This window comes from Hemitrygon akajei, chromosome 6 (assembly GCF_048418815.1).
Source record: "Hemitrygon akajei chromosome 6, sHemAka1.3, whole genome shotgun sequence".
In the NCBI taxonomy this organism is placed as follows: Eukaryota; Metazoa; Chordata; class Chondrichthyes; order Myliobatiformes; family Dasyatidae; genus Hemitrygon; species Hemitrygon akajei.
The window spans coordinates 124584418-124610643 of record NC_133129.1 but is presented as its reverse complement, the minus strand read 5'-3'; the positions used below and the strand labels follow the sequence as shown (position 1 = coordinate 124610643).

Here is a 26226-nt window from a genome sequence, read left to right as displayed (position 1 = left end):
AGCAATCACCAAAAAGATCAGTGCGAAAAGCACAAAAAGATCAGTGACTCCACCGGGAGTTAAGGGCATTCTTCTTCTTGTTTTACAACATTGAATCACAGTAGATTTAATTTGGCTTTTTGACAATGATCAACAGAAAAAGACTTTCGTGTTGAAGTGAAAACAGATCTCTAAAAAGTGATCTAAATGAATTACAAATATAAAACACAAAATAATTGATTGCTTAGGTATTCACCCCCTTCAGGTCAGTATTTAGTAGATACACCTTTGGCACCTTGAGATTGTGTGGGTAGATCTCTATCAGCTTCGTACATCAGGACCCTGCATTTTTCCCCATTTTTCTTTCCGAAAGTATTCAAGCTCTATGAGGTTGCATGGGGATCATGAGTGAACAGCCCTTTTCAAGTCCAGTCACAAATTTTCAAGTGGCTTGAGGTCTGGACTCTGACTTGGCATTCCAGGACATTAACTTTGTTGTTTTTAAGCCATTCCTTTGTAGCTTTGGCTTTATGCTTGGGGTTATTGTCTTGCTGGAAAACAAATCTTCTCCCAAGTCACAGTTCCCTTGCAGAATGCATCAGGATTTTCTCCAGGATTTCCCTGTATTTCACTGCATGCATTTTGTTCTCTACTTTCACAAGGCTTCCAGGGCCTGCTGCAGTGAAGCAGCCCCACAGCATGATGCAGCTACCGCCATGCTTCATGGTAGGGATGGTGATGTTTTGATGATGTGCAGTGTTTGTCTTAAGCCAAACATAGCATTTGGTTGATTGACCAAAAAAGCTCAATTTTGATTTCCTCAGACAATTGAACCTCCTTCCAGCTGACCTCAGAGTCTCCCACATGTCTTCTGGCAAACTCTAGCTAAGATTTCATGTGAGTTTTTTTTTCAAAGTATCTTTCCCTTTGCCAATCTCCCATGAATCGGTGATGTTTAAACGCCCGGGCAACAGTTGTTGTATGTGCAGTCTCTCCCATCTCAGCTACTGAAACTTGTAACTCCTCCAGATTTGTCAAAGTTCTTTTGGTGGCCTCCCACACTAGTCACCTTCATGCACGATTACTCAGTTTTTGAGGATGCCTGCTCTAGGCAGATTTACAGCTGTGCCATATTCTTTCCATTCCTTGATGATCGACTTAACTTTACTCCAAGGGATATTCAGTGACTGGGAAATTTTCTTGTATCCATCTCCTGACGTACTTTTCAATACCCTTTTTGTGGATTTGCTTGGAGTGTTCTTTTGTCTTCATAGTGTAGTTCTTGCCAGGATACTGACTCACCAGTAGTTGGACCTTCCATATTCCTGTGTATTTTCACTACAATCAATTGAAACACCTTGACTGCACATAGGTCTCCAAAAACAGATCTCCTTATAACTAATTATGTGACTTCTAAAACCAGTGATTGATGATTTGATGTGTCATGTGAAAGGGGATGAATACTAATACAATCAATTATTTTGTGTTCTATATTTGTATTTTGGATCATTCTGTAGATTTTCAATTTGACACAAGAGTCTTTTTCTGTTAATCACTGTCAAAAAAGCCAAATTAAATCCACTGTGATTCAATGTTGTAAAACAATAAAACATGCAAACTTCCAAGTGGGGTGAGTACTTTTTAATAGGCACTGTATATCCTGATGGTGGTAACTGATTAATCTCTGACAAGAATTTTTTATAATTTACAGTTCAGCGTCAGCAACATCCTGCTGGATTATCTGTTATTACATTAAAACAGTTCAACAACATAGCTGATTTGGCTACAGATTTTAAAAAATGGCTAGTCCCTACATGCAATGCATATTCTCTGGTCACATCTGCTCGAGAAGGTAGCCTAGAATGTTCATATTTTCATTCAAAAATGATTGCATATCAGAAAAAAATTGACTAGGTTTTCACAAAAGTATAAGCATATTAGCACCAGCTAAGTACTCCATGAAAACTCTCAGTGGTAATCAATCAATTTAGGGAATCCTCTGATATAAAGAATGACAAGCTACACTATTCACATTGCAAACATCGACTGCCGTTGTTTTTTCTTGTATCCCTGCAGCTATTATTCCAAAATAAACCTTTTAATCCTATGTATAACCATTGCAACGTACACATATTGCATTGATAACATTTGATTTAACTTGCATGTGTATTCCTTCCATTTGATTACTTTAATGTTTTCATATCCAGATTTCAATTTTTTCCAAAAACTCAAGGTCTAAATTGATATTGTGTCTGCTGTAAAGAATCGTCCCACAGCTTGCACATCAGAAATATTTTGAAGATCTTTTACGTACAGCTTAAACTATCTTCCTCTTCTTACTGTGGGGTCAGAGATGGTGCTGAAAGTAAACTTTTTCAGTTATTTTAATTTTGGCCAGCACTGCCTCTAATTTAGAGTTGTGGTATGTAGCACTTCTTTCACCTGCTCTTTGGGTTATACTGATACAGTACTGCCCTATCCATCTTTTCCCTTCCTTCTTACAAGAGATACCCAAACCCCAGTTCTTGCTTGCCTCTACCCCCAGTACTATGACCCAATTTTCATTCTTTCTCTTTTTGTTAATATTGAGAGATTCCTATTGAAGCACTGTGGATGCTTTTGTGAACCAAATGAATTAAACCCAGATGCACCCTGCAGGCATGAATTCCTAATTCCCTCAGGCATTTACTGTGATGCCTGCCTTGTACATAAAGTGCTCATAGTACAGATTACACCAGTTTATTGAGCATGTATGCATTCTATTCCATCTACAATAACCAGTTGTTCAAGAATTATTTTCTTTGGACCCCTGAATATGTATGAAATAAACGAGTCTTGAACATTGTCCTTGCACCGATACATACTGTGTGTCTAATAGTTCTTAAATGATTTCTAAAAGGCATAAAGGATAGCAATTCCACTTCGTTTTTTCATCTGTTGCACCTTAACCTTTGCTCGCACTTCATAATTATTTCCATGTTTTTCAGTACCAAATGTTAACAGTTATTTCGAAGTAGTATCTCTACCCACTATTCCAGAGTCAGAAGACATTTAATTTGTATAAACATTGCATCCATTTCAAATGTAAATCCAGTTTGCCCACATTGATAGCCTTGGGCATTTAGACATTAATGATTTTATCTTAAATACAGTCTGAAAAATTTCTAGGTGAGTTGATACTTTTTCTCAGTGTCCTCTATTCAGTTGTGCATACTCTCTTGTAGTCATTTCCTTCAAAATAAATATCTTCTGACACATTTTAGAAGTGTACCAAGAAAACATGGAGCTGCTAAATGCATGAAAAAGGATGAGCTCAATGATAGTCATAAACGAGAAAGAAGGATGGAAAGCATGTGTCATTTATAATCTCACATTTATCCATTGGACCTGGAGTCCACATTATTTCATTTGCTTCCTGTTTACCATTTTGGAGTTGATGTCTCCCATATGTAAGGGATCATGCATATGGGAATACCTCAAATTATTTCTTACAATTGCTAACGATTGCATGAACAATTCCTATATTCATGTTTAAAGTTAAAACTGCCTCTTAAACCTTTTAAACTGTGACCCAGGCTGAAATTGGAGGAGCTGGTGCATTTGATTTTACATTGTCCAGTTTTACTGGCTGCAAGCAGAGGAACATGCTCCAAACTCCTTTTGTCTGCTTCAAAAAATGTTTAACATTTTGTAATGTAACAGCAAGCATTGTCAGATTCAGAAAAGCAATTTTTTTTATTTTAAAGTGTAAAGTGACTTGCATCTGCCACATTACTAACTAGTGTCAGGTCAGATCACACCACTGGAATTTGAAAGCTTAAATTTAGTTTGGATTTAAAGCTGCTCGAAGTAATCAGACCATGAAGCTATTTAATTCTCAGTGCTGCACAAATGAGAATCTTTTACAGAAGGAAACCTAACAACATTATCTAGTCTAATCTACCTGACATCACTCTAGCAACACCTTAATTGAATCAGAATCAGATTTATTATCACTTACATAAAATCATGAAATTTGTTGCTTTGTGGCAGCAGTACAATGTGTTACGTACCCCGTAACTAGGTCACTTACCAGCAAAGATAGAGAGGTCCGTTGAAGTCTGATGGTACTATTTCTAAAAGTCTTTATTTATAAAGGGGCACAAAAATAAGGTTAATACAAACAGTCAGATAATATACGTCGTCAATACTCCATCTAAAGCGCGGGTATAGTAATAATTATCAATAAGAAATCGCTCTATCATTTGTCTAGGGGATAAAATATTGTCCGATGGAGATATAAGAGTCACTCAGTTCCTGCAGGCTTCCAGCTTTTGGGGACTGCTGGGTTTTCACTTGTTGGAGAGAGAGAGATTTGTGAGAAAAGAAACTTGCCCGGGTCTTTTGATGAGGCCAATCCGTTGGGTCGGGGGGAGTTGGTTCCCCGTTGTTAGTTCAAGAAAATCGTTTCTGTGATACCCGCCACCGGCTTCCAGGCAAGGGAACCGAACGCACGTGGCTTCCTTCAAATGGCTGCCCGCTATTACGGGATCGCTAGCGTGTGTTCTGGTGCGTCTAAAGAGGTTGTTCCCCAGACCTTCTTTTTATCCTTACTCACGGGGTCTCAGATGTCAATCAGGTTGGGATGATGCAATCTCTCCCCGTCACCCAGCCCACGTTGCCCTGAGGGCTTGCACATAGCCCAGTCCCCAATCCACAAAGGTGTCTCCAAGAGACAATGGCCGTTATCCGTGGCTTTGTCTTGCTGAGGGGCCAGGACACATTCCAAAACCTTGAGGATTCTCTCTCATTTCCTGGGTCCAAGACCCGAATTAATAGTGATCTTGCGATTCTCAAGAAGGAGGGGGCTGCGATCATAACAAATGGAATACATAAAAAATTTACTCTTAAGTTGCAACAGGATTTTTTTTAAGTGCAAAAAGAGAATAAAATACTGAGGTAGTGTCATGGACTGTTCAGGAAGCTGTTTCTAAAGCATTGAGTGTGTGTCTGCAGGCTCCTGTACCACCTCTCTGATGGTGCTAATGAGAAGAGGTCATGGCATGTCCTGGATGGCGATGCTCCTCAATGATTGATGCCATTTTTTGAGGCATTGCTTTAAGAAGGTGTCCTTGAATGCGATTGAGCTGGCTGAGTCAACACCCCTCTTCAGCTTTTCCAATCCTGTTCAACGGAGCCTCCATACCAGGCGGTCATGCAGCCACTCAGAACACTTTCCACCATACTCCTGTAGGAATTTGTTAAGTCTGTTCCTATTTGTGTTTCTTTGTATTTACTGTGAATGCCTACAAGAAAGTGAATCTCAGTAAGCTCCATGGTGACGTATAGATACGCTGGCAATAAATTTACTTTGAAATGCCTTTTCTTGCTTCTCTGACATTGCGTTGATTTAGTTATTTTGCTTCAGTTCGTAAGGGTCGTAATTAAAGACTGATTGGAGTTTTTAATCATTGTACATATTCGCACTCGGTAAGACAAAAGTCTGAAGCTTCAAGAGAGGCCGGATGCAAGTCCAATTAATTTATGTGGCCACTAACCAAACTGTGGAATTCATGCTATATATCAGAAACAAGGTTTATAATTCTGGTATCCAGCTGTATTATCAAACATCATGTATGACAGTGAAAGCTGTGTCAAAATCATGGCTGAATTTTGACCCCATAAAATTCAGTCATGATTTACAGCAAAATTAGGTGCAAACTCAAGTTCAGGTTTAGGCACTGTGTAATAGCCAAAAGGAGGCCTCTAATGGCTCATGTACCTGGGAGCAAGTAAAATTAAAATCAAAACGTATTTTCTAGTCTTGTCGGGTTCTGAAATACCTACAAACCTGTGCATTTACAGGTATTAAGCATCATGCGCAGAGACATCTAGAAAATTAAGTAGCAGTTGGTATTCCCCCATTCCTTCCTAATTGTAATAATTGGCCAAGTTTATTGTCAGAGATGTGCACACATATGATATAAATGTCATAAAAATTAGCCCTTTGCAGAAGTATGTAACACTACAAGATGAGGACAAACATGTTCATGTAAACTTAAATTAGCATAAATCATACATGATTTGCACCCGAACAAAATAAACAATAGAAGCTGAACAACTGTAGTTCAAGTCTATGAGCAAATCTAACACTGCTTGGGGGAATCTCAGAAAATACTGTAGCAGTATGATTATCAGTGTAATTGGTTGCAACTGCCTTTCCTTTTGGGATTGGAGATAATATATTGGCATGAATTGAGTTATATCAAGGACTGATATTGCAGGAGAAATAAACCCGACATTTTCAGGTGGGAGGCTAAGACCACGAGTGCTTTGGATACCAGCACTGGGATCCCAGCTGTCACCAATCTGTATTAGTCACTGGATAAGGGAACCAAGTGTAATCAAATAGCAAGCTTTGCAAAAAGCAGAATCAGTTGTGAGAAGGATTCAGAGAGGTTTCTTAAAGACGTAGAAAGGAAGAGTGAGTTTGTAAGGGTACTCCAGATGGAAAATAATAGGGAGAAGGGTGAGGGCTTTGATGATGGAGATTAAATAGAAAAGCAGAGTATTCTTTAAATGGTAATAAATCGAAAGCTAAAAAAGACTTGGATGTCATTGTACTCAAATCTCTGAAAGTTAACAAAACATGTACAGCAACCAATTAAGAAAGGCATGGAAGTTATTGGTCCTTATAGAAAGAGGTTTTAAGAATAACATTATTCCAGGTATATGTGGTTCTGGTGAGAGCTGACTTGGAATGTTGTGTATAGGTCTATATAACTCTGATAGAAGTCAACAAAGATTCTCCAGGTTGCCTCCTGGGATTCCTGGGGTTATGCTGTGAGAAGAAAATAAGCTGACTGTCCCTTTTCTTTCTTGAGTTTGTGCTACTGGACAATAATCATTGAGGCAGGTTACCACATTCTTCTTAGGCACCGGCATAACTGAAGCCTGCTTGAAGCAGTTGGGTACCTCGGAATGCCGAAGCAAGAGATTAACCATTTCATTGGCTCTTCCCTTAATCTTGGAACCTGCCTCAGATTGCAGTGAGAGTAATTCAAAAGAGGTATATCTAGAAGTACAGTCTGCAGCCCACAGAACATCACTGTGGTTCATCAGTGTCATCTTAGTGCAAACTGGTGCTGTTTTAAATGTTTCTTATTGTAATTTATAGTTTTTTTTTGTATTGTACTGTACTGTTGCAAAACAACAAACTTCACAACTTCTATCAGTGATAGTAAACCTGATTCTGACTGTATCTCAATATGGTTTTGTACTCCACTGTCTACCTGCTCGACACCTTCTCTGTAACAGTAGCACTTTATTCTGCATTCTAGTATTGTTTTTCTTGTAGTACCTCACTGCACTGATGTGATGAAATGATCGGTTTGTTTTCGGCCTACATAACAACGTTTTTCTCTGTACCTCGGTACATATGACAATAATAAGCCAAAAGTTCCTCTTCTCCTTACTGACAACCCCATCAGCCTCCACATCAAACACATCACCCTCCGAATCTTTCGCCACCTCCAGAGGGATTCTACCACTAAACATACCTTTACCTCCGCCCCCCTCCACTTACCGCAGGGATTGCTCCCTCAGTGATTCCCTTGTCCACTCATCCCTCCTGGCACTTACCTCAGCAAGCAGCCCAAGTGCTACACTTGCCCATACTCCTCCTCCTCCCTCATTCAGGGACTGTCCTTCCAGATGAGGCCACCCTCAGGGTGGAGGAGCAACACCTTATATTCCGTTTGGGTCGCCTCCAACCTGGTGGCATGAATGTCAACTTTTCCAGAAACTTTTTGTTACCTTCCCCCTCCCCTCCCTACTCTGACCTTTTGCCTCTTCTCACCTATCACTTCTCCCTGGGTCCCATTTCCCTCCTCTTTCTAAGGTCCACTCTCCTCTCCTATCAGATTCCTTCTTCTCCTACACTTGACCTTTCCCACTCACTTGGCTACACCTATCAGCTTCTAGCTAGCCACCTCCTCTTTTCCTGTCCTTTTTATTCTGGCATCTTCCCATTCCTTCTCAGTCCTAAAGAAGGGTCTCAGCCGGAAACGTTGGCTGTTTATTCATTTCCATCGATGCTGCTTGATCTACTGAGTTCCTCCAGCATTTTGTTTGAATTGCTTTGGGCTTCCAGCATCGGCAAACTTTCTCATGTTTATGATAAACCAGTTTATTGGTTTAAATAAGTGGAGTTGAGATACAAGTCCTGGATATATGCTGTTTCTCTTTCTTTTCTGTACATACTGAATCTGTCTGTCTGTATGTGCTCCCTGACACACACACACTCTGTATTCTCTGACAAGTACTGAATATGATTAATGACCACCTTAGTAATGTACAGCCAAGCCAAGAAAAAAGACTGTAACACTTGTGAGCATTTCTACTTGTTGTTCATTCCTGACATTTTAATTTTGAAAATTGATGGTGAGCTTTTCTTTGGTTTACACTGATGCATGGAAAATGATTCAGACTCTGACTGGAGTAATCCTCAGCACTGAAGTGATCACTGTTCCAGAAAACATTGGTGAGCAGTGTATTGCAAATTTGTCCGTGTTCTCTCCAAATGCAGTGACTACTTTATTTAAAGCTGAATCCCTGATTCCTTGTTGTTTTACCAATAACGTACCAATCGTATCCATTTTAGCCTCCTTCGCGAACACTATCAATTTACCCTAATATGGAAATAGACTAGTTAGCCTGAAGCTGCTTCTCATGCCCTGACCAACCTGCCAATCCACCACCGTCTTTTCAGTCTCAGCTTTTCAGTTGTGGTGCTGGGTTGCTGAGTTGGGAAGAGTACCAGATTTCCATTGCCCAGGATAATAAGTTGTCCTTGAAGTACATCTTGTTTGGATCGGTAATATTTAATTAATATTTTCAGCTACTATTTTTTTCTGGGATATATAATGCCTAACTGTTTTAATTTTTGACTAGCTTCTTCTGGTCATGCTGGTACCAGGCTGTGATGTCCATCGATGTTATAGCTCAGATGTAGTTGTTTTTTAGGTTTGTTTGTTTTTAGGTTTGGAGTTAGTGCAGGGAGTTGGGGGTCAGGCTGGGGTTTAGGGACAGAAATGAGGGGGAGTTAGAGGTAGGAGCTAATAAATGAAAAGTCTGGCAAGGGTTTGTGTCCAGGTCAAAGTGCTCTCCAGTCAAATATCAGCAAATCCCAGAAGTCATGTCACAGTTGCAGAGTTCACCAATTCCCCAGGTCAGAGACCAGCCTGCAGCAAGTCCCAGGTGTGGACGAGAGTCACACGAGCCGGTGAACCCTCCAGGTCACTGGGCTCGGAGGTCTGAGTGAATCTGGAAGGCAAGGTCCAAAGATCAAACCCAATGAAGTCTGCAGGGCAAAGACGAAGGTCGAACTCCAGAGAACCACGGAGCTGGAAGCCTGAAAGTAGAGGCCCGAAGGAGTCACAAGACCTTGAGTCACTGGAGTTGGAGGGGTTAATGCAAGTGCAGAAGTCGAGGCCTGAAGGTCAAACCCGCGATCAACCTGGGGTGAAGTCCAAAGTTGGAGGCCCGATGTCTGCAAGTCTGAGAAACTGGGACAAGGACTAAAGGCCCAGAAGCAGCCTGGCCTGAATTTGGTCACGTATGTGGATGTGACGGATGGGAAAAGGGCTTGTTTTACTGCTGTTGTTGCTTGTGTTGTTCTGTGGAACACCGTGGGCATTTCACAGGAGTAGAATATAAAAGCAAGGTTGTAACGCTGAGGCTTTATAAGGCATTGGTCAGACTGGACTTGGAGTATTGTGGGCAGTTTTGGGCCCCTATCTAAGAAAGGATGTAAAGACATTGGAGAGAGTCCAGGGGAGGTTTATGAGAATTATTCCAGGAATGAAAAGGTTAATCTATGAGGAGTGTTTGATGGCTCTGCACTAGTATTTTAAATACCTTCCACAACTTTGTGCGAACAATTATTTTAAAAGAAAAATCACCCCCTAAATACAGCACTTTATTTTCTCTATCTGCCTTTCCCTCTTGTTCCTTTCTTTCCCACACATTATCTCCCATAACGTTCAGAAAGCTGGCCGTGATTCATTTGGCAACAAAATTAAATTAAAGGTGAACATTATCCTGCACTGGAGGATGATTCATAGATATGTTCAATTATGTTCAATAAAGAATGGAAGATCTTGTCATAGCAAATCTTCCTTTCCTAGTAGAAGTAATTTGGAGAATTTGTAACTTTTCTTTAGAAACTGGAGAAGTTGGTACCAGCAAATAGTGTGACCAAAGATGACATCATTCAGACAGTTCACGCAATTACTTCTTCTACAGCTTTTTCTTTAAAATATGATTCATCTACTATTGGAGCCTGTGGTGGTGTGTTTTCAGGCCAATTGACCGATCTGGTGCTTTGCTGTAGCTCAGTGAGGTTTCGAGTCAAATGTTCATGGAGACAGGGCACAAGCCAATGATCGACTCCATTTCTCGCTGATTAAAGCACTGAGGAAGACTGAAATCAACTAAAGATGAGAAGGGAAGGCTAGCGCTGCCTGCCCTTGAGTGACCGGTCTCCTCTCACTCTTGTTTACTGCCTGAAGGATGAGATCATTTCCCTCTCCTGCTCTGTCCCTCTCACTCAACACTGCCGGAGGATGGTACCAGAGTCCTGGGAACTGGGCAAGGTTTAATCGATGCAGTTTGTGGATTGGACTCTAGTTCATGGTGTGATGTGTCTCTGGTTTTGGGTTGCTCCTTTTTTTTGATGATATTTTGATCGGGGTGGACTGGCTCTGCAGCCTTCTATCAACAGACAACACAGCATTAGATTGAACTGAACTGAGCTGAAACGGAATATTCCTGAACTGCTTCATTAACTTTGTGGTTTGATGTTTTATATTCTGTGCTTTGACTCTTCTTTCTTTTTCCCATTTGTGCAATTTGGGTTTTTTTTGCATGTTGGTGTTTTGACGTTTTTCTTTGAACAGGTTCCATAGTTTTCATTATTTTCTGGCTCTCTGTGGAAAGACGAATCTCAGGGTTGTATACTGCATGCATGCTCTGAATCTTTGAAATTTTTTTGAATTTCATGAAGTAAATCAGCATTATGTTGCACAATAAGTTACTAAAAAAAATGCAGAGTGGTTAGCTACTTCATTACATCACTAAGGTTGGGAGCACCAGTGGTAAGTATCACAAAAATGCCTCAGGTTAGGTAAAGGAATGGCCAACTACATCATCCCTGGCAGATAACCTATTCCTTTCCTGGAAAGAGCAGCAATCTTCAGATTTTTTTCCCCCGTCTCTCATGTTGATCAGAATTGCCATTTTCCCTCAACATTTTAATCTGTTTCTGTTGCAACTGCTTTTCTCAAATACACATTGATGTCTCCCCTTCATATTCCTATCCATTCCAACAGTATAACTTGTGAGCTTTAAGGAACAATGTTTCAGGGCATCTTACAAAACATTATTTAGACTGCATGAGAAGTGTCTCCTTCCTTCCCCATGTCTCCTGGTTCCCAATAAAGAGTTCTTCTGTCAGATCTAATTTTCAGACTTAAAACTAAAAAAAAATACTTCAGATTTCCCGTCTTGGTTTGTTTCCTGAGCTGTGTGCACTTTACAGTTTAACTTGTAAATTAATATAATGTTTCAATTGTCTGTGAATGTCATTGAAACGAATGTGTTGTAAACTCCAGTTTGCATGATGTGGTTGGATTGGTTAAAAAAATTTATTTAACTAAAGTTGTTTATTAATTGATATGCTGCTTATTGTCAGCTGTTTTATCATTAAGCAAGTTCTGGACTGAAGTTCAGTTTCATTCCGCATTCTTGCCTTGAAAAAGGCATGGTTCACAATTCACAGATTAAGGCTGGAGGGTTGACTTGATGTGAGGTTGCAGCGCTGAACCTTTTCGATTAGAGTTGAAAATTTTTCTCTGCAGATCCATTAATTAATCCACCTAAAATGTCAAAATCATTATTTCCCATGTAATTTTTATTAGCATCATGTTAAATTACTTAATAAGAGCTGATGGACTTAATATTTTATCATAGAAAATTATTTATAATAGTCACACATATTTGTATAGTAATGAGATAGATGTTACATTGCATCAGGGAATAGAATGTGCAAAGACAAAAAATAACCTTGACAGAAGTAAATAGGGATTAAATAGCATCATCTTTGGTATTTTAATGGTAAAATATTTTCCAATGCTTTGGGTGGAGAAATATTCTCTGTAACGTGCCTGCAATCACATTTCACTGTGCTAGTGATGAACCATTTGGTAATATTTAGGACTGAGAACTAAAGCAACTTGGAAATAGCAAACGGATATGCACCTTTAATCTCCAGGCCTGTATTGTTTCAATATGCTCTGTCTTCATCCATATTGTGTAGTCCTGCAGAGATTTCCTATTTCTCTGTAGAGTTGCTTACCTGCGCTGAAGTTGTATGTTCAGTTCAGAAGTAAGTAGTTTTGCTTTATGCTTGCTTATTAAACATATCAAACACCTTGATGACCATTTAGTCTATTAGTTTTCATCTGCTATTCCCATCTTCAGCTTAAAACATTTGCAGTATTCTTTTGAGGTAATTTCAAAGCAAATATATTGTTCTTGCTTCATCTATAATATTGGAGATTACAATTTGAGAGCAAAGCCAAATTTTTGCACATCACAGTTTTTCTTTTATTAATCAGAATCGGGTTATTTATTTATTTCTTTATTTATTGACATACAGTACGGAGTAGGCCCTTCTGGACCTGCAAGCTGTGCTGCCCAGAATCCTGCAATTTAATCCTAGCTTAATCACAGGATAATGACGAATTAACCTACAACCTGTATATCTGGACTGTGAGAGGAAACCCACATGGTCACTGAGAGAATGTACAAACTCCTTACAGGCAGTGGTGGGAATTGAACCAGTGTCGCTGGTGCTGTAAAGCTATGTGCTAACCGCTGTGCTACCCTGCCATCCCATTGTCATTGACATACGTCATGAAATTTGTTGCTTTGCAGCAGCAGTACACTGCAGTACAAAAATAACTATTGGTTACTCTAAGAAATAAAAAATGAAATGCAAACAGAGGGCAAAATAATGAGGTAGTGTTCATAGGTTCATGGACCGTTAGAAAACCGATGGCAAAGAGAAGAAGCTGCTCCTAAAACTTTGAATGTGTGTCTTCATACTCCTATACCTCCTTCCTGATGGTAATACTCCTGGATAGTGAAAGCCCTTAATGATGAATGCCAATTTCTTGAAGCACTGCTTTCTGAAGAGGTCCTGGATGGTGGGGAGGCTAGTGCCCATGTTGGAGCAGGCTAAATCTGCAACAATCTGCAGCTTTTTACGATCCTATGCATTGGAGCCTTCGTACCAGGTGGTGATGCAACCAGTTAAAATGCTCTCCCCCATACGTCTAAAGAAATTTGCTAGAGCCTTTTGTTACCTACCAAATCTCCAAACACCTAATAAAATATAGCCATTGCTATGCCTTCATGATTCCATCAAAATGTTGTGCCCAGGGCAGACCCTCTGAGTCTGATACCTAAACTTTTCACCCTTTCCACTGTAGTCTCTTCAATGAGGATTGGTGCGCGTCTGTCCTCTTCCCCTTCCTAAAGTCCATAATCAGTGTTGAGTGCAAGGTATTGCTGTGACACCATTCAACCAGCCACTCTATCTCACTTCTATATGCCTCCTTGTCAACATCTGAGATTCTGTCAACACTTGTGTCAGATTCACTTTGAATTAGTTTAATCTCTATTACTTGATTGGCCTGCAGATAGTAACTTCTAACCTTTAAACCATTCTTCCATAAACGGGCTTTTCATCTGGTAAAATACTATAGATCTTTCTCCCAGGAGCAATTTTCCACTAACCAAAGGCAAACAATCTTTTTACTATTTAGTAGACACAGTAGAAAGAATTAAGCCATTCTATTTAAACTAAGTATACAGTATGTTCAATGGCAAGTTAATAAATGTCAACATCAGTGGAAAGTATATTCCATTCAATGTGTTTGGATTTTCTTTCAGTAAAATATTATGTCTGTAGAAGTGGAATTCCACCTATCCCTTTGGAGAGCAAATAAGATAGGTTTCTTATTGTAGGTGATTCACGTTGCACTTAGCTAATTCTTGTGTCAGAAGAACCATCTTGAGTTTATGAAAAATGGAAATGTCAAATTGGAATTTATAGCAAAGAGCAGTGCAGCTGTGCCTACTTGGAATGAGGTAACTGAGTGGCTTTAATGTAGTCCAACCATTCAACCTGCTTACTAGTAGTGATATTGCTTTGATTCACAAAAGGAGAAAGTGGCTGGAGACAGAGCTTCCTTGTGTAGCTCACAATAATCTCTTCAGCAAGACCACACACGTTTGGACAAAGGGTATCATACAAGTCGTAGTATGTAATGCTGATCAAAAGTCAGTGTTACAGTTTTCTATGTGGACTTTAGTCATAGCATATTAAAAATCCAAAGTCAAAGAGCACAGCATACAGTTAGCACAATGCAAATAGATATGCAGGCATAGCAAACGTGAAAGTCCATTTGCAAGCATTACAGAAAAGTGAATGTGGAAGGTTTTCACTCTGGAATGATTTTTTTTGTTCAGAGATACAGGATGGTAACAGGCCCTTCCGGCCCAATGAGCCCACACTGCCCAGTTACATACACTTGATCAATTAACGTACTAACTCGTACATCTTTGAAATGTGGGAGGAAACCAGAGCATCCGGGAGAAACTAATGCACTCACCTGGAAAATGTACAAGCTCCTTACAGGCAGCAGGGGGAATTGAACCCAGGTTGTTGGCACTGTAATCTGTGTTACACTAACTGCTATACTTCCATGCTACCCCAATTGTAAAATAAATTGTGTTAAAATTTATCCTTTATTCAAAGAATCATGCTGTATAATAGGCATTTTTGAGCAGTAATGTGTTCACTCCATGCTCCAGGCATATCTAACGGTTGCCTTTTGGTGCTGTTGCATGTCTTATTATATAACCAGGTATACTGCACAATGGATTATTCAAAATACAAAGTATAATCCAACTCTGCCTGCTCACTGATATTATCAAATTGCTGTCTGCTTTGCTTCATGGAAACATGGTTATCCCTCGCCATTTCGGACACCACACTGCAGCTCAATGGCTTCACCAGTCTCCACAAAAACAGGACACCTCAAGCTTTTAGAGGCAGAGGGGGTAGACTTTGCTTTATAGTCATCTCACCTTGGTGCACAGAGTTGGTGGTTCTATCACAGTACTGCTTCCCCAGCCTGGAACATCTAGCGGTCAAGTGTCATCTGTTTTATCTAACGAGAGTTTTCCACCATCATCCTGGTAATAGTGTACCTTCCATCTCCATCCAACATCAGGCAGGCACTGAAGGAGCTAAACATTAGCAGCCATAAAACAGTGCACCCTGATTTCTTCCCTATCACTGCAGAAGATAACTAGGCCAGCTTGAAGTCTTTGAACAACTGCCACCATCGTATCACCTGTGAAACCAGAGACGTCAATATACTTAACTACTGTTATATCACCATCAAGAATGTTTACCATGTCATCCCACATCGACACTGATCACCAGACCGTATATCTATCCCAGGGTATAGGCAAAGGCTAAAGATCGCAGAACCAGTGGTAAGGACCAAGTCAAAGGAGAAGAAGGAGTGCTTACAGAACTGATTTGAGTCAGTGGCTTGGACAATATTCATCTTTGAATCTGAACAAATATACCACAGTAGTCCCCAACTTTATCAACACCTGTGTGGGAAAGTGTGTGCCCTCAAGAACATACCGGACATGCCCAAACAAAAAGTATTGGATGAACCAGAAGAATTTAATCTGCTGAGGCAGTGATCCAGAGCTATACAAGAAGTCCAGGTACAAACTATGAAAGGCTATTTTAAGAGCAGATAAATAATTCCAATTGAGGTTAGAGATGGAATCAGATTAGCTCTTGCAGGGTTTGCAGGCCATTACTACCCACAAAGTGAAACCTAACGTCATAAATGGCTGTGATGCTTCACTCCCAGATGAGCTCAGCACCTTATATACATGCTTTGAAAAGGGGAATAAAACTCCTGTGCAAATCCTTGCAGCATCTGGTGACCCTGTGATCTCTTTTTCGAGGCTGATGTTGGAATAGAGGGTGAATTCTTACAAGGCATCAGGCCCTGAAGGTGTACCTGGTAAGGCTATGAAAACCTGTGTCAAACAATTAACACGAGTATTCAAGGACATCTTAAATCTCTCACAGCTGCAGTTGGAGGTTCCTACATGCTTCAAAAGGGCAGTAAACTTACCAGTTCCCAAGAAGAGCAGGATGAGCTACCTTAATGACTATCACCCAGTGGCACTCACATTTACTGTGATGAAGTGCTTTGAGAGGTTGGTCATGGCCAGAATCAACTCCTGCTGGAGTAGGGACCTAGACTCGTTGTATTTTGCCTATGGCCACAATAGGTTTATAGCAGATGCAAACTCACTGGCTCTTCATTCAGCCTTGGATTATCTGAACAGTGGAATTACATGTCCGCCTGCTATTTATTGATTACAGCTCATCATTCAACACAAATTATACCCTCAGTTCTAATCAACAAGCTCCAGAACCTGGGCCTCTGTATCTCCCTCTGCAATTGGATCCTTGACTTCCTCACTGGCAGACCACAGTCTGTGTGAATTGGAAATAACATTTCTATGTCACTGACAATCAACACTGGTGCTCCACGGGGATGTGTGCTTAGCCCACTGCTCTGTTCTCATTACACCCACCACTCTGTGGCTAGGCACAACTCTAAAGTACCATCTATAAATTTGCTGATGAGGTAACTGTTCTTGACAGAATTTCAGATGGTGACGAGGAGGCGTACAGAAGCGAGATAGATCAGCTGGTTGAGTGGCGTTGCAACAACAGCCTTGCACTCAATATCAGCACGACAAAGGAATTGATTGTCGATTTCAGGGAGGCAAAGTTGAAAGAACACACACCGAGGGATCAATTGAGTGAACAGTTTCAAGTTCCTGGGTGTTAACATCTCTGAAAGTCTATCCTGGGCCAACATATCAATTGATTACAAAGAAGGCACGACAGAGGCTATATATCATCAGGAGTTTGAGTAGACTTTGTACGTCACCAATGATGCTCACAGATTTCTGCGTATGTGCCACGGAGAACATTCTAACTGGTTATATCACCCCTGGTATGGAGGGGCCACTGCACAGGATCAGAAAAAAGATGTAGAAAGTTGTAAATTCAGCCAGCTCCACTAGCCAACCCAGAAAGACGATGTCTTATAAAGGTGGCAAGCATTATTAAGGACCCCCATCACCCAGGGTATCCCTTCTTCTCATTGCTACCACCAAGGAGGCGGTGCTGGAGCCTGAAGACACATTCAATGTTTCAGGAATGGCTTCTTCCCCTCCGCCATCAGATTTCTGAATGGACAATGAACCCATGGACACTGTGTCACTTACTTTCTCCTCTCTCTTCACACTACTTATTTAATTTAATTCATTATATATATTGTAATTTATAGATTTTTATTATTATGTATTGCAATGTACTGCTGTTACAAAACAACAAATTTCACAAAATGCTAGTGATCTAAGCCTGATACTGACTATTTTCAAAATTTCACAGATGTTACAAATATACAAGAATGAATTTGATCATATTTGCTCCCCTTTACTGCAGACATTCTACTCCTCTCCATCTGTTGGAATCCACAGACTACTGCCACCTCCAACAGGATCCCACCACCAAGCACACATTCCCCCCCACCCACTTTCTGCTTTCCACAGGGATTGCTCCCTACACGACTCCATTGTCCATTTGTCCCTCCCCACTGATCTCCCTTGTGGCACATCCTTGCAAACAGAACAAGTGCTACACCTGCTCCTCCCATCTCCTCCCTCACTATCATTCAGGGCCCTGAACAGTCCTTCCAAGTGAGACGACACTTCACCTGTGAGTCTGTTGGAGTCATATACTGTGTTCAGTGCTCCCCCGGTGTGGTGTTCTGTATGTCAGTGAGACCCGATGTAGATTCAGAGACCACTTCGCCAAGCTCCTACGCTCCATTCGCTAGAAAAAGCGGGATCTCCCAATGGCCACCCATTTTAAATCCACTTCAAACTTCTGGTGATGCCCCCCCTTCACCATTTCCCATCCCCTTTTCCTCTCTCACCTTATCTCTTTGACCGCCCATGGCCTCCCTCTGGTGCTCCTTCTCCCTTTTCTTTCTTCCATGGTCTTCTGTCACTTTCACCAATCAACTTCCCAGCTCTTTACTTCATTCCTCCCCTTTCAGGTTTCACCCATCACCTTGTGTTTCTCTCTCCCCTCCCTCCACCTTTTAAATCTACTCCCTAGCTATTTTCTCCAGTCCTGTCGGAGTCTTTCAGGCCGTAATGTCAACTGTACTCTTTTCCATAGACGCTGCCTGGCCTGCTGAGTTCCTCCGGCATTTTGTGTGTGTTGCTTGGATTTCTAGCATCTGTAGATTTTCTCTTGTTTAGAATCCACAGTGTTACTTGTCTTTCATGTAAAATTGCTGATAGAATTGCTTCTCAAGTTCTTTAAAATACATGTTGATCATGCATGTATTTCCATGCCGAATACCAGATTGGAGTACTGGCTGCACATCTAACCCATGTTTTTTCAGCATTGCATATGGTTTGTAAACCAGTATGATGTTTCTGGAATTGTGTTCACTGTGTAAACTTGCCAGAAAGCTTGTAAGTACACTGTTTACAAGATAAAAATAGCCTTTTCAGGAAGAAATATAAGATTTTATGGCATTAACAGTAAAAATATACATTGAATTCAAAGTGACTTCATTAAATAAATCTGCTATGCTGCTGGAATTATGAATTTCTAGTAGTGTACTTTGATCTAGTATGGTCGCACTACTCTATAATCAGCTCAAAGTGAATTGATCAGTGGAGCATCGTGGCAACATTTGCTACAAATCCAGGTCTTTCCCATCTTCAGGGCCAACCACTTTGTACCTCTGTAATATCATTTGTCACTTGCCCACACACTGGATTTCTGTTATCAAAGACTTCACACAGAACTCCACACATGAAAGTTTTAATCCTATTAATTATATTCAACTTCACACCAGCTTAAACTCTTACAAAATTGTGCATCTGCTACCACCCAGAGCTTGATAACCTACTGTAGTTCCCAGATGAACCTGGAAATTGTCCCCCAAACCTTTCCACTCATTCAAGACATAAAGCATAGTCATTTGTCTGATTTTTTTTCCTTTGAGAATGCTTGTCTGAACGACTTTAGAAAGTCTTATTACTATAAAATCACTATATTTGTCATTATTATTTTCATTTTGAGGCTTATTATGTTATTGCTTTTGTTCTAATGTTGCAATGCCTAGCCACACATTGTGATTAAGGAATAATATTAAGGCATATATTGATACAAATGATCCTTTTCATTCGAGTTTAATTAGTGATGCTGTTATTGCGAGTAGTTATACAAAGAAATTCAGAAACTGAATTTCATAAAAGAATAATGCCCAAATTAGATAGAACCATTATAAGCTTGAATTGTAATGAATTTAAAAAATCACGTGCCTTATGAGCCTAAATAAACATAAGTTCTGCACTTTTCTGCATTTGTCTCACTTTACAGGTAGATTATTGTGTTTCTCAAAGATAATGCTGCTTTCAAATGTAAAAGAAAGCACAATTCTCTGAGCTGATAGCTGGCTCTGCTTTATGATGATCAGAAGGTGTGTTGGTTGACTTTCTTCTTTTATACTCATCTTTTTAAACAGATGACAGAAAATGGCAATTTGTTTGTGTTTTGTTGATTTAGCTCTTGAAGTTATTGTGCTCTGTGTTACTTTCCTGGTACTTTGCAATGAAAGTACGGTAACTTTCCCCCATTGGCAGTTCAAGTTCTTGCCTCTGTTGCTCATTTTTGCCATGTGAGATTGCCTTTGAGTGAAATGATAGAAGAAACAGCATGTGCTGTCTGGTTTATTGTCTGAGTTACCCAAAACAGAAAATAAACAACAGGATAAGCGCTGGAAACAACGAGATAACAGCCACCATAGATCTTGTCTGTCGTAATGTTCCAAATCCACAAATGGATTATCACCGAAAGTGACTGTCACAGGAATATCGTCTTCCAGTGGTTACCACACAACAGACCCAGGCAAGGGCTACACAAGTGGTCCCACAGGATATCCCAAAATCCACTCCTATGGATTATATGAAGTGACAGTCACACATTCATTGTGCACCGTGTGCCGATGTTTAACCCAATCTTTTGGGTTTTGAAGAGTTCCAAACCATAGCAGTGACCAGCTGAAGTTTCAGCTTGCCTGTACAGTTTCCTCTCTTACGTCTCTCTCTCTCTCTCTCTCTCTCTCTCTCTCTCTCTCTCTCTCTCTCTCTCTCTCTCTCTCTCTCTCCCTCTCCCTCCCCTCTCCCTCCCCTCCCCCTCCCTCTACCCCTCTCCCCCTCTCCCTCTCTCCCCCTCTCCCTCTCTCCCCCTCCCTCTCTCCCCTCCCCTCCTCTCCTCCTCTCTCCCCCTCTCCCTCCCCCTCCCCCCTCTCCCCCTCTCTCTCTCTCCCCCTCTCCCTCTCTCCCCCTCCCTCTCTCCCCCTCCCTCTCCCCCTCCCTCTCTCCCCCTCCCTCTCCCCCTCCCTCTCTCCCCCTCCCTCTCTCCCCCTCCTCTCCTCCTCTCTCCCCCTCTCCCCCTCTCCCTCTCTCCCCCTCCCTCTCCCTCTCCCCTCCCCTCCTCTCCTCCTCTCTCCCCCTCTCCCTCTCCTCTCCCCACCCCCCCAGACCACGACACCCTGTGATTGACATCATAGTCCCGCCTCACAGGCACTTAAAGCGACTGTCCACAGTAAACGAAACCTGCGGGTTCATAACATTAGCTTCTAGTTTTACCTTGAATTGCATGTTATTATGAATTTCTCTGAGCACACGTAGTATTGTTTTTTGTAGAATAGATTATTATTGTTTCCTTGTGCAATTAATGATTTTCTTTTTCCCTATATAGAACTTTATTTCATTTATAATTCAGCTTTGCAGCTTTCAACATAATCATTTAATTCATTAGCTAGCTGGTTTATACTAAAGGGAATTTTAAGGATAAATTTCTTAATTTGTTTCCACGCCTGATATCTGAATTGCTCACATCAATTAATACATTTGTTCCTCAAAATAAAGAATGGATTAATTAATACCCAATTAACATGGCAGCTGTGAGACATTTCAATACAATTTGTCTCACTGCTATTAAGTTTGAGATTTCCCCAATTAAAAGTATGTAACTTGCAAATAGTTTAATGCAGTATCTATACTCTGGATTGATTTAGTAATGAATTATGTTTCCTTTAAGAAAGTGAGTTGAGTTCTCCTTCCTATTAAGTTTTCAGGTGAAGTTAAAATAATGGGAGTTTACCAGAAACCTTAGTGATGATTTGTATGGCATTCTTGATTTCATGGACTCTTGCAGCTTATTTCAAGTCAACAACCTTTCTGGTACTATTATTTCTATTTGATTGGAAAGAAAGCCACAGTAGACTTTAGAGGAAATATCACCCAGCACGTTTGTCAATAGATAATGAATTATCCTTATCCCAGCGGCCCCATTATCAATTTAGGCTCCATTCCAGGGATTTGTGGGCATAATTGAAATTGAGAGGCATATCAGCATTATAAAAAGGGTGCATTGTGCACTTTCAGAGCTGTGGCATTGTGGAATGCCCACTTCTCCAGCATGTAGCTTGATTATTCCTACATCAGACTCGTTACTTAAGGAAGGGAAAATGCTGTGAATTAGACAGATCAGGAAGAAGGAAGTTTGTTGTAAATTAGCGAGGGAAGAGGATGTGCTCATGTAATTGTGACAAGTTGGGAAGGGAAGAGACTTGAGTGCAGTTTAGAATAGCTTGGAGGGGCAGAGGACACTACAGGTCAGCATAGCCAGGAACAGTAGGCACAGTTGGGAGGGGTTGGATAGGTGACTAAAGATGGGAGAGTCTTGACTGGGAGTGGGGGGACAAGTAGGTGGATTACTAAAGATTTGGAGGGTGATCTTCATTGCTGCTTACATAAATGGGATGGGGAAAGTTGATAATTGGCCTTGGCCTTGAGCTATTTATTTGCTTGATGGTTAAGTTAAAACTTATTTTTCAACTTGCGATGTGTCTCTAAAAGAGCTTCTTCCATGCCCTCAAGCATTAGACTATTAGATTTCTTCCATTCTTGCTGGTTTATTTAAACTCTGCTTGAAATACTGGTTGTGATTTTTTTTTTGTTTAGAATTTAAGTTTTGACTTTAGGAAAATCATCACAGAAGTTCAATCTTTGAGCTAAATTGTAATTGTTATGCATGTTGAAAGAGGGTGGAAGAATAGCAAGACCTGAAATTAACATATCCTCTCACAAATCAATGAGTATGTTGTAAAAAAAGATCACTCGCTACTTGTACATAGTTTTCTCCTTTCACTTGTTCTTTCTTTCCTCTCTTTTCTATAAGTGTATACCTCAGATAAATATTATGTGGAGATTTGTGACATATATGACTATATGATATATATGGACAATATCTGAAATACATCTTATGGAAATGTTTGTTTGATGATGAGCTTCAATAAAAAATAAATTACAAAAAAAGAAAATTTAGGTAGTTTAAAAATGGTTGAGTTTGATAAAGTATTGCTTTGAGTGCAAAAGCAGAGATCTATGCAGAATTTAATGAGTTGCTTGTTAGTCTCCTCTGATGTATTTTGGCCAATTCCTGGCATCAAACTTTATGAAAGACATCATTACATTGGGAAAAAGTACAGCCAAGATTCAGTGGAATGACATGAAGGTCTTTTGTTATGTGCAGAGGTAAATAAACAGTTGCTGTTCTCCTCGGATTGAAGATAATTGAGAGATTTAACAGACATGTTCCAAATTTTCTAAAGTCTTGATGGAGTAAAAAAATGTTTTAATTGGCAGTAGAACATAATTAGAGTACAAAGATTTAAAATAATTCGCAAGAGAATCGGCCGAAGGCAAGAATTGTTGTCTTGCAGCATATTACAGTGAGAGTGGCTGGATGGGTGACTCGAGCAGATTCATAGCAACTTCTAAAAATGAACTGACTAAATACTTGTAAAAGGTTGAAATGAGATTAATTAGATAATTTTCATTTGTTGGCACGTACGTCAGGCTTTTTGACCTTATGTTCACACAGAATATAGCCAAAAGATTCAAAATAGGTTTAGCCACCAGAACAGATTATCACTTGTTCTTCAAACTCAGTTTCAAATGTTGAACCAGAGATGTGTGTTCTAAACTGTATTTTCTTTTACTACTTTGCAGAGCCTCAAAACTGGAGACCGAACACAATTGGGAGCAACTTTCAGAACCTGTTTCCACCCATCACAGCAACAGGAACAATGAGAGGCCTGGGTAAAACTGGCTCTATTATTTTGCTTTGGCTATGGATAGTGTTACAATAGTTTTACTTATTTGAACTCAAGTCTAAACAAAAACTGCCATGCTAGAAATCTGAAATACTTACTTTCTGTTTTTATTACTTCTTTGAACTGTTGAAGTGTACAAGGTAATAATATAGAATTCAAGGTGCAGAAAATGCAATAATCTGCTTTTTTAAATGAGTTACATTTATCATTGATGGTGCCCCATCCAAGAAACATTACAAGCATCATGATGCAGATGCCTTTCTTGTGTGTTGTAAAATTGTATGATTCAATTTATTAACAAATATATACTTCTGTAAATGAGAAGAATGGCAAGAAGAACATAACATCCTTTTTGGTCTCTGGTGAACAATTAACCAATCTCCTTAGAGGGCAGTAGGAGATTCTAAATGATGAGGTGTTATCTGATGAGCTGAGAATACTAAATAATCTACATAAAATGGAAGTCAGGCAATTGCTTAAGCATGAACATTGGAATGATTAAGAGCCCTCAAATTGTTTTACATTGATATTACAGCCACTTGTATTATTATTTACCTGTGCAATGTTAGAATTTATTTAGAGCAAACATTTTCCAGTTCATGATCAATTATATATTTGCTGACAATGTTATATTGTTAATGCAAACTCACACAACATTACAAGGATATAAAAAAAAGGGTCTTTAAAATAGGAGATTGCCAGATATGGCTATGTCATTGTACGGTTTTGACTATACTACTTTGAGGTAGTGTGGTTATATATCTGAGGTCCCTGCAGTGTGGAGATGACTTCAGTTGTTATATTGGTTCTGCTATAAAATAGAAAGTAAACTGAAACTGGCTTGAGTACTTTACCAACCTTTAATGAGCTCCAATGCAGACTGATTAAAAAAACCAACCAGTGTGCTGTTGTCAATAGTCTTGCATGTCATGTTCTGGTTGGCTGCCGGTGACTCGTAATGTTCCTTAAAGGTCAGTGTTGAGTCTACTATTTTTCATATTGTATGTTAATGATCTGGATAACAAAATTGATGGCTTTGTGGCCAAGTTTGCGGACAATGCAGAGATAAGTGGCAGGTAGCATTGATGAGGCAGGGAGTCTGCAGAAAGACTTAAACTAGGTGTTACCATGTGCAGAAGTTCGCTGATGACACGGCCATAGTGGGGTGTGTCAGGAATGGACAGGAGGAGGAGTATAGGAAACTGATACAGGACTTTGTGATATGGTGCAACTCAAACTACCTGCGTCTCAATATCACCAAGACCAAGGAGATGGTGGTGGACTTTAGGAGATCTAGGCCTCATATGGAGCCAGTGATCATTAATGGAGAATGTGTGGAGCAGGTTAAGACCTACAAGTATCTGGGAGTACTGTTAGACGAGGAGCTAGACTGGACTGCCAACACAGATGCCTTGTGCAGGAAGGCACAGAGTCGACTGTACTTCCTTAGAAGGTTGGCGTCATTCAATGTCTGTAGTGAGATGCTGAAGATGTTCTATAGGTCAGTTGTGGAGAGCGCCCTCTTTTTCGTGGTGGCGTGTTGGGGAGGAAGCATTAAGAAGAGGGACGCCTCACGTCTTAATAAGCTGGTAAGGAAGGCGGGCTCTGTCGTGGGCAAAGTACTGGAGAGTTTAACATCGGTAGCTGAGCGAAGGGCGCTGAGTAGGCTACGGTCAATTATGGAAAACTCTGAACATCCTCTACATAGCACCATCCAGAGACAGAGAAGCAGTTTCAGCGACAGGTTACTATCGATGCAATGCTCCTCAGACAGGATGAAGAGGTCAATACTCCCCAATGCCATTAGGCTTTACAATTCTACCGCCAGGACTTAAGAACTTTTTAAAAGCTATTATTAATGCTTTTTGAGACGGTGATTTAGATGCATATCATATTTTTTTTACTGAGTTAAGTATTGTATGTAATTAGTTTTGCTACAACAAGTGTATGGGACATTGGAAAAAAGTTGAATTTCCCCATGGGGATGAATAAAGTATCTATCTATCTATCTATCTATCTACAAACCCTGTAACTGGGTCACTTACCAGCAAAGATAGAGAGGTCCGTTGAAGTCTGATGGTACTATCTTTAACAGTATTTATTGGTAAAAATACACAAAAATAATATCAATGCAAACATACAGATAATATACGTTGTCAATACTAAATCTAAAAGTGCGGGTATAATAATAATCAATAAGAAATAGCTCTATCGTTGTCTAGGGGATAATGTATTGTCCGATGGAAATATAAAAGTCACTCAGTTCATGCAGTTCATACAGGCTTCAGCCTTTGGGGACCACTGGGTTTTCAATTGTTGGAGAGAGAGAGATTTTTAGAAACTTGCCAGCTTTTCCTTTTTATGATGTCGATCCTTCGAAATTTCATTGGTGGCCTCTTCTTTAGCTAAGCCGTTCTTCCGTGGTAAGGCCCCAATCCCAGGCAACGGGAAAGGACGCACGCGAGCCCTCCACCGGCTGTTGCTATTAAACGCTGTCACGGGATTTCTAGCGTTTCTCCTGGTGCGTCTAAAGGGGTTGTTCCCCAGACCCTCTTTTATCCTTACTCACGGGGTCTCAGATGTCAGTCAGGTTGGGATGATGCAATCCCTCAACCATCCCACTCTGGTCATTCCCTGAGGGCTTCAAAGAATAGTACAGTACTCAATACACAATTCCATCTCCAAGAGACAATGGCCGTTATCCGTGGCTTTGTCTTGCTGAGGGGCCAGGACACATTCCAAAACCTTGAGGATTCTCTCTCATTTCCTGGGTCCCAGACCCGAGTTAATAGCGATCTTGCAATTCTCAAGAAGGAGG

The 26226-nt window shown here is 40.3% G+C and overlaps 1 protein-coding gene across 4 annotated transcripts in view; it reads left to right on the top strand.

Annotated features, from left to right (window-relative positions):
- Nucleotides 1–26226, top strand: part of LOC140729445 (activating molecule in BECN1-regulated autophagy protein 1-like) — a 397371-nt gene that overhangs the window by 326433 nt on the left and 44712 nt on the right. For all 4 annotated transcript variants that reach the window (XM_073049187.1, XM_073049188.1, XM_073049189.1 and 1 more), the window contains one exon: nucleotides 23305–23394. In XM_073049187.1, the coding sequence (XP_072905288.1) occupies nucleotides 23305–23394 (90 nt within the window). The remainder of the gene's footprint in view (nucleotides 1–23304; nucleotides 23395–26226) is intronic.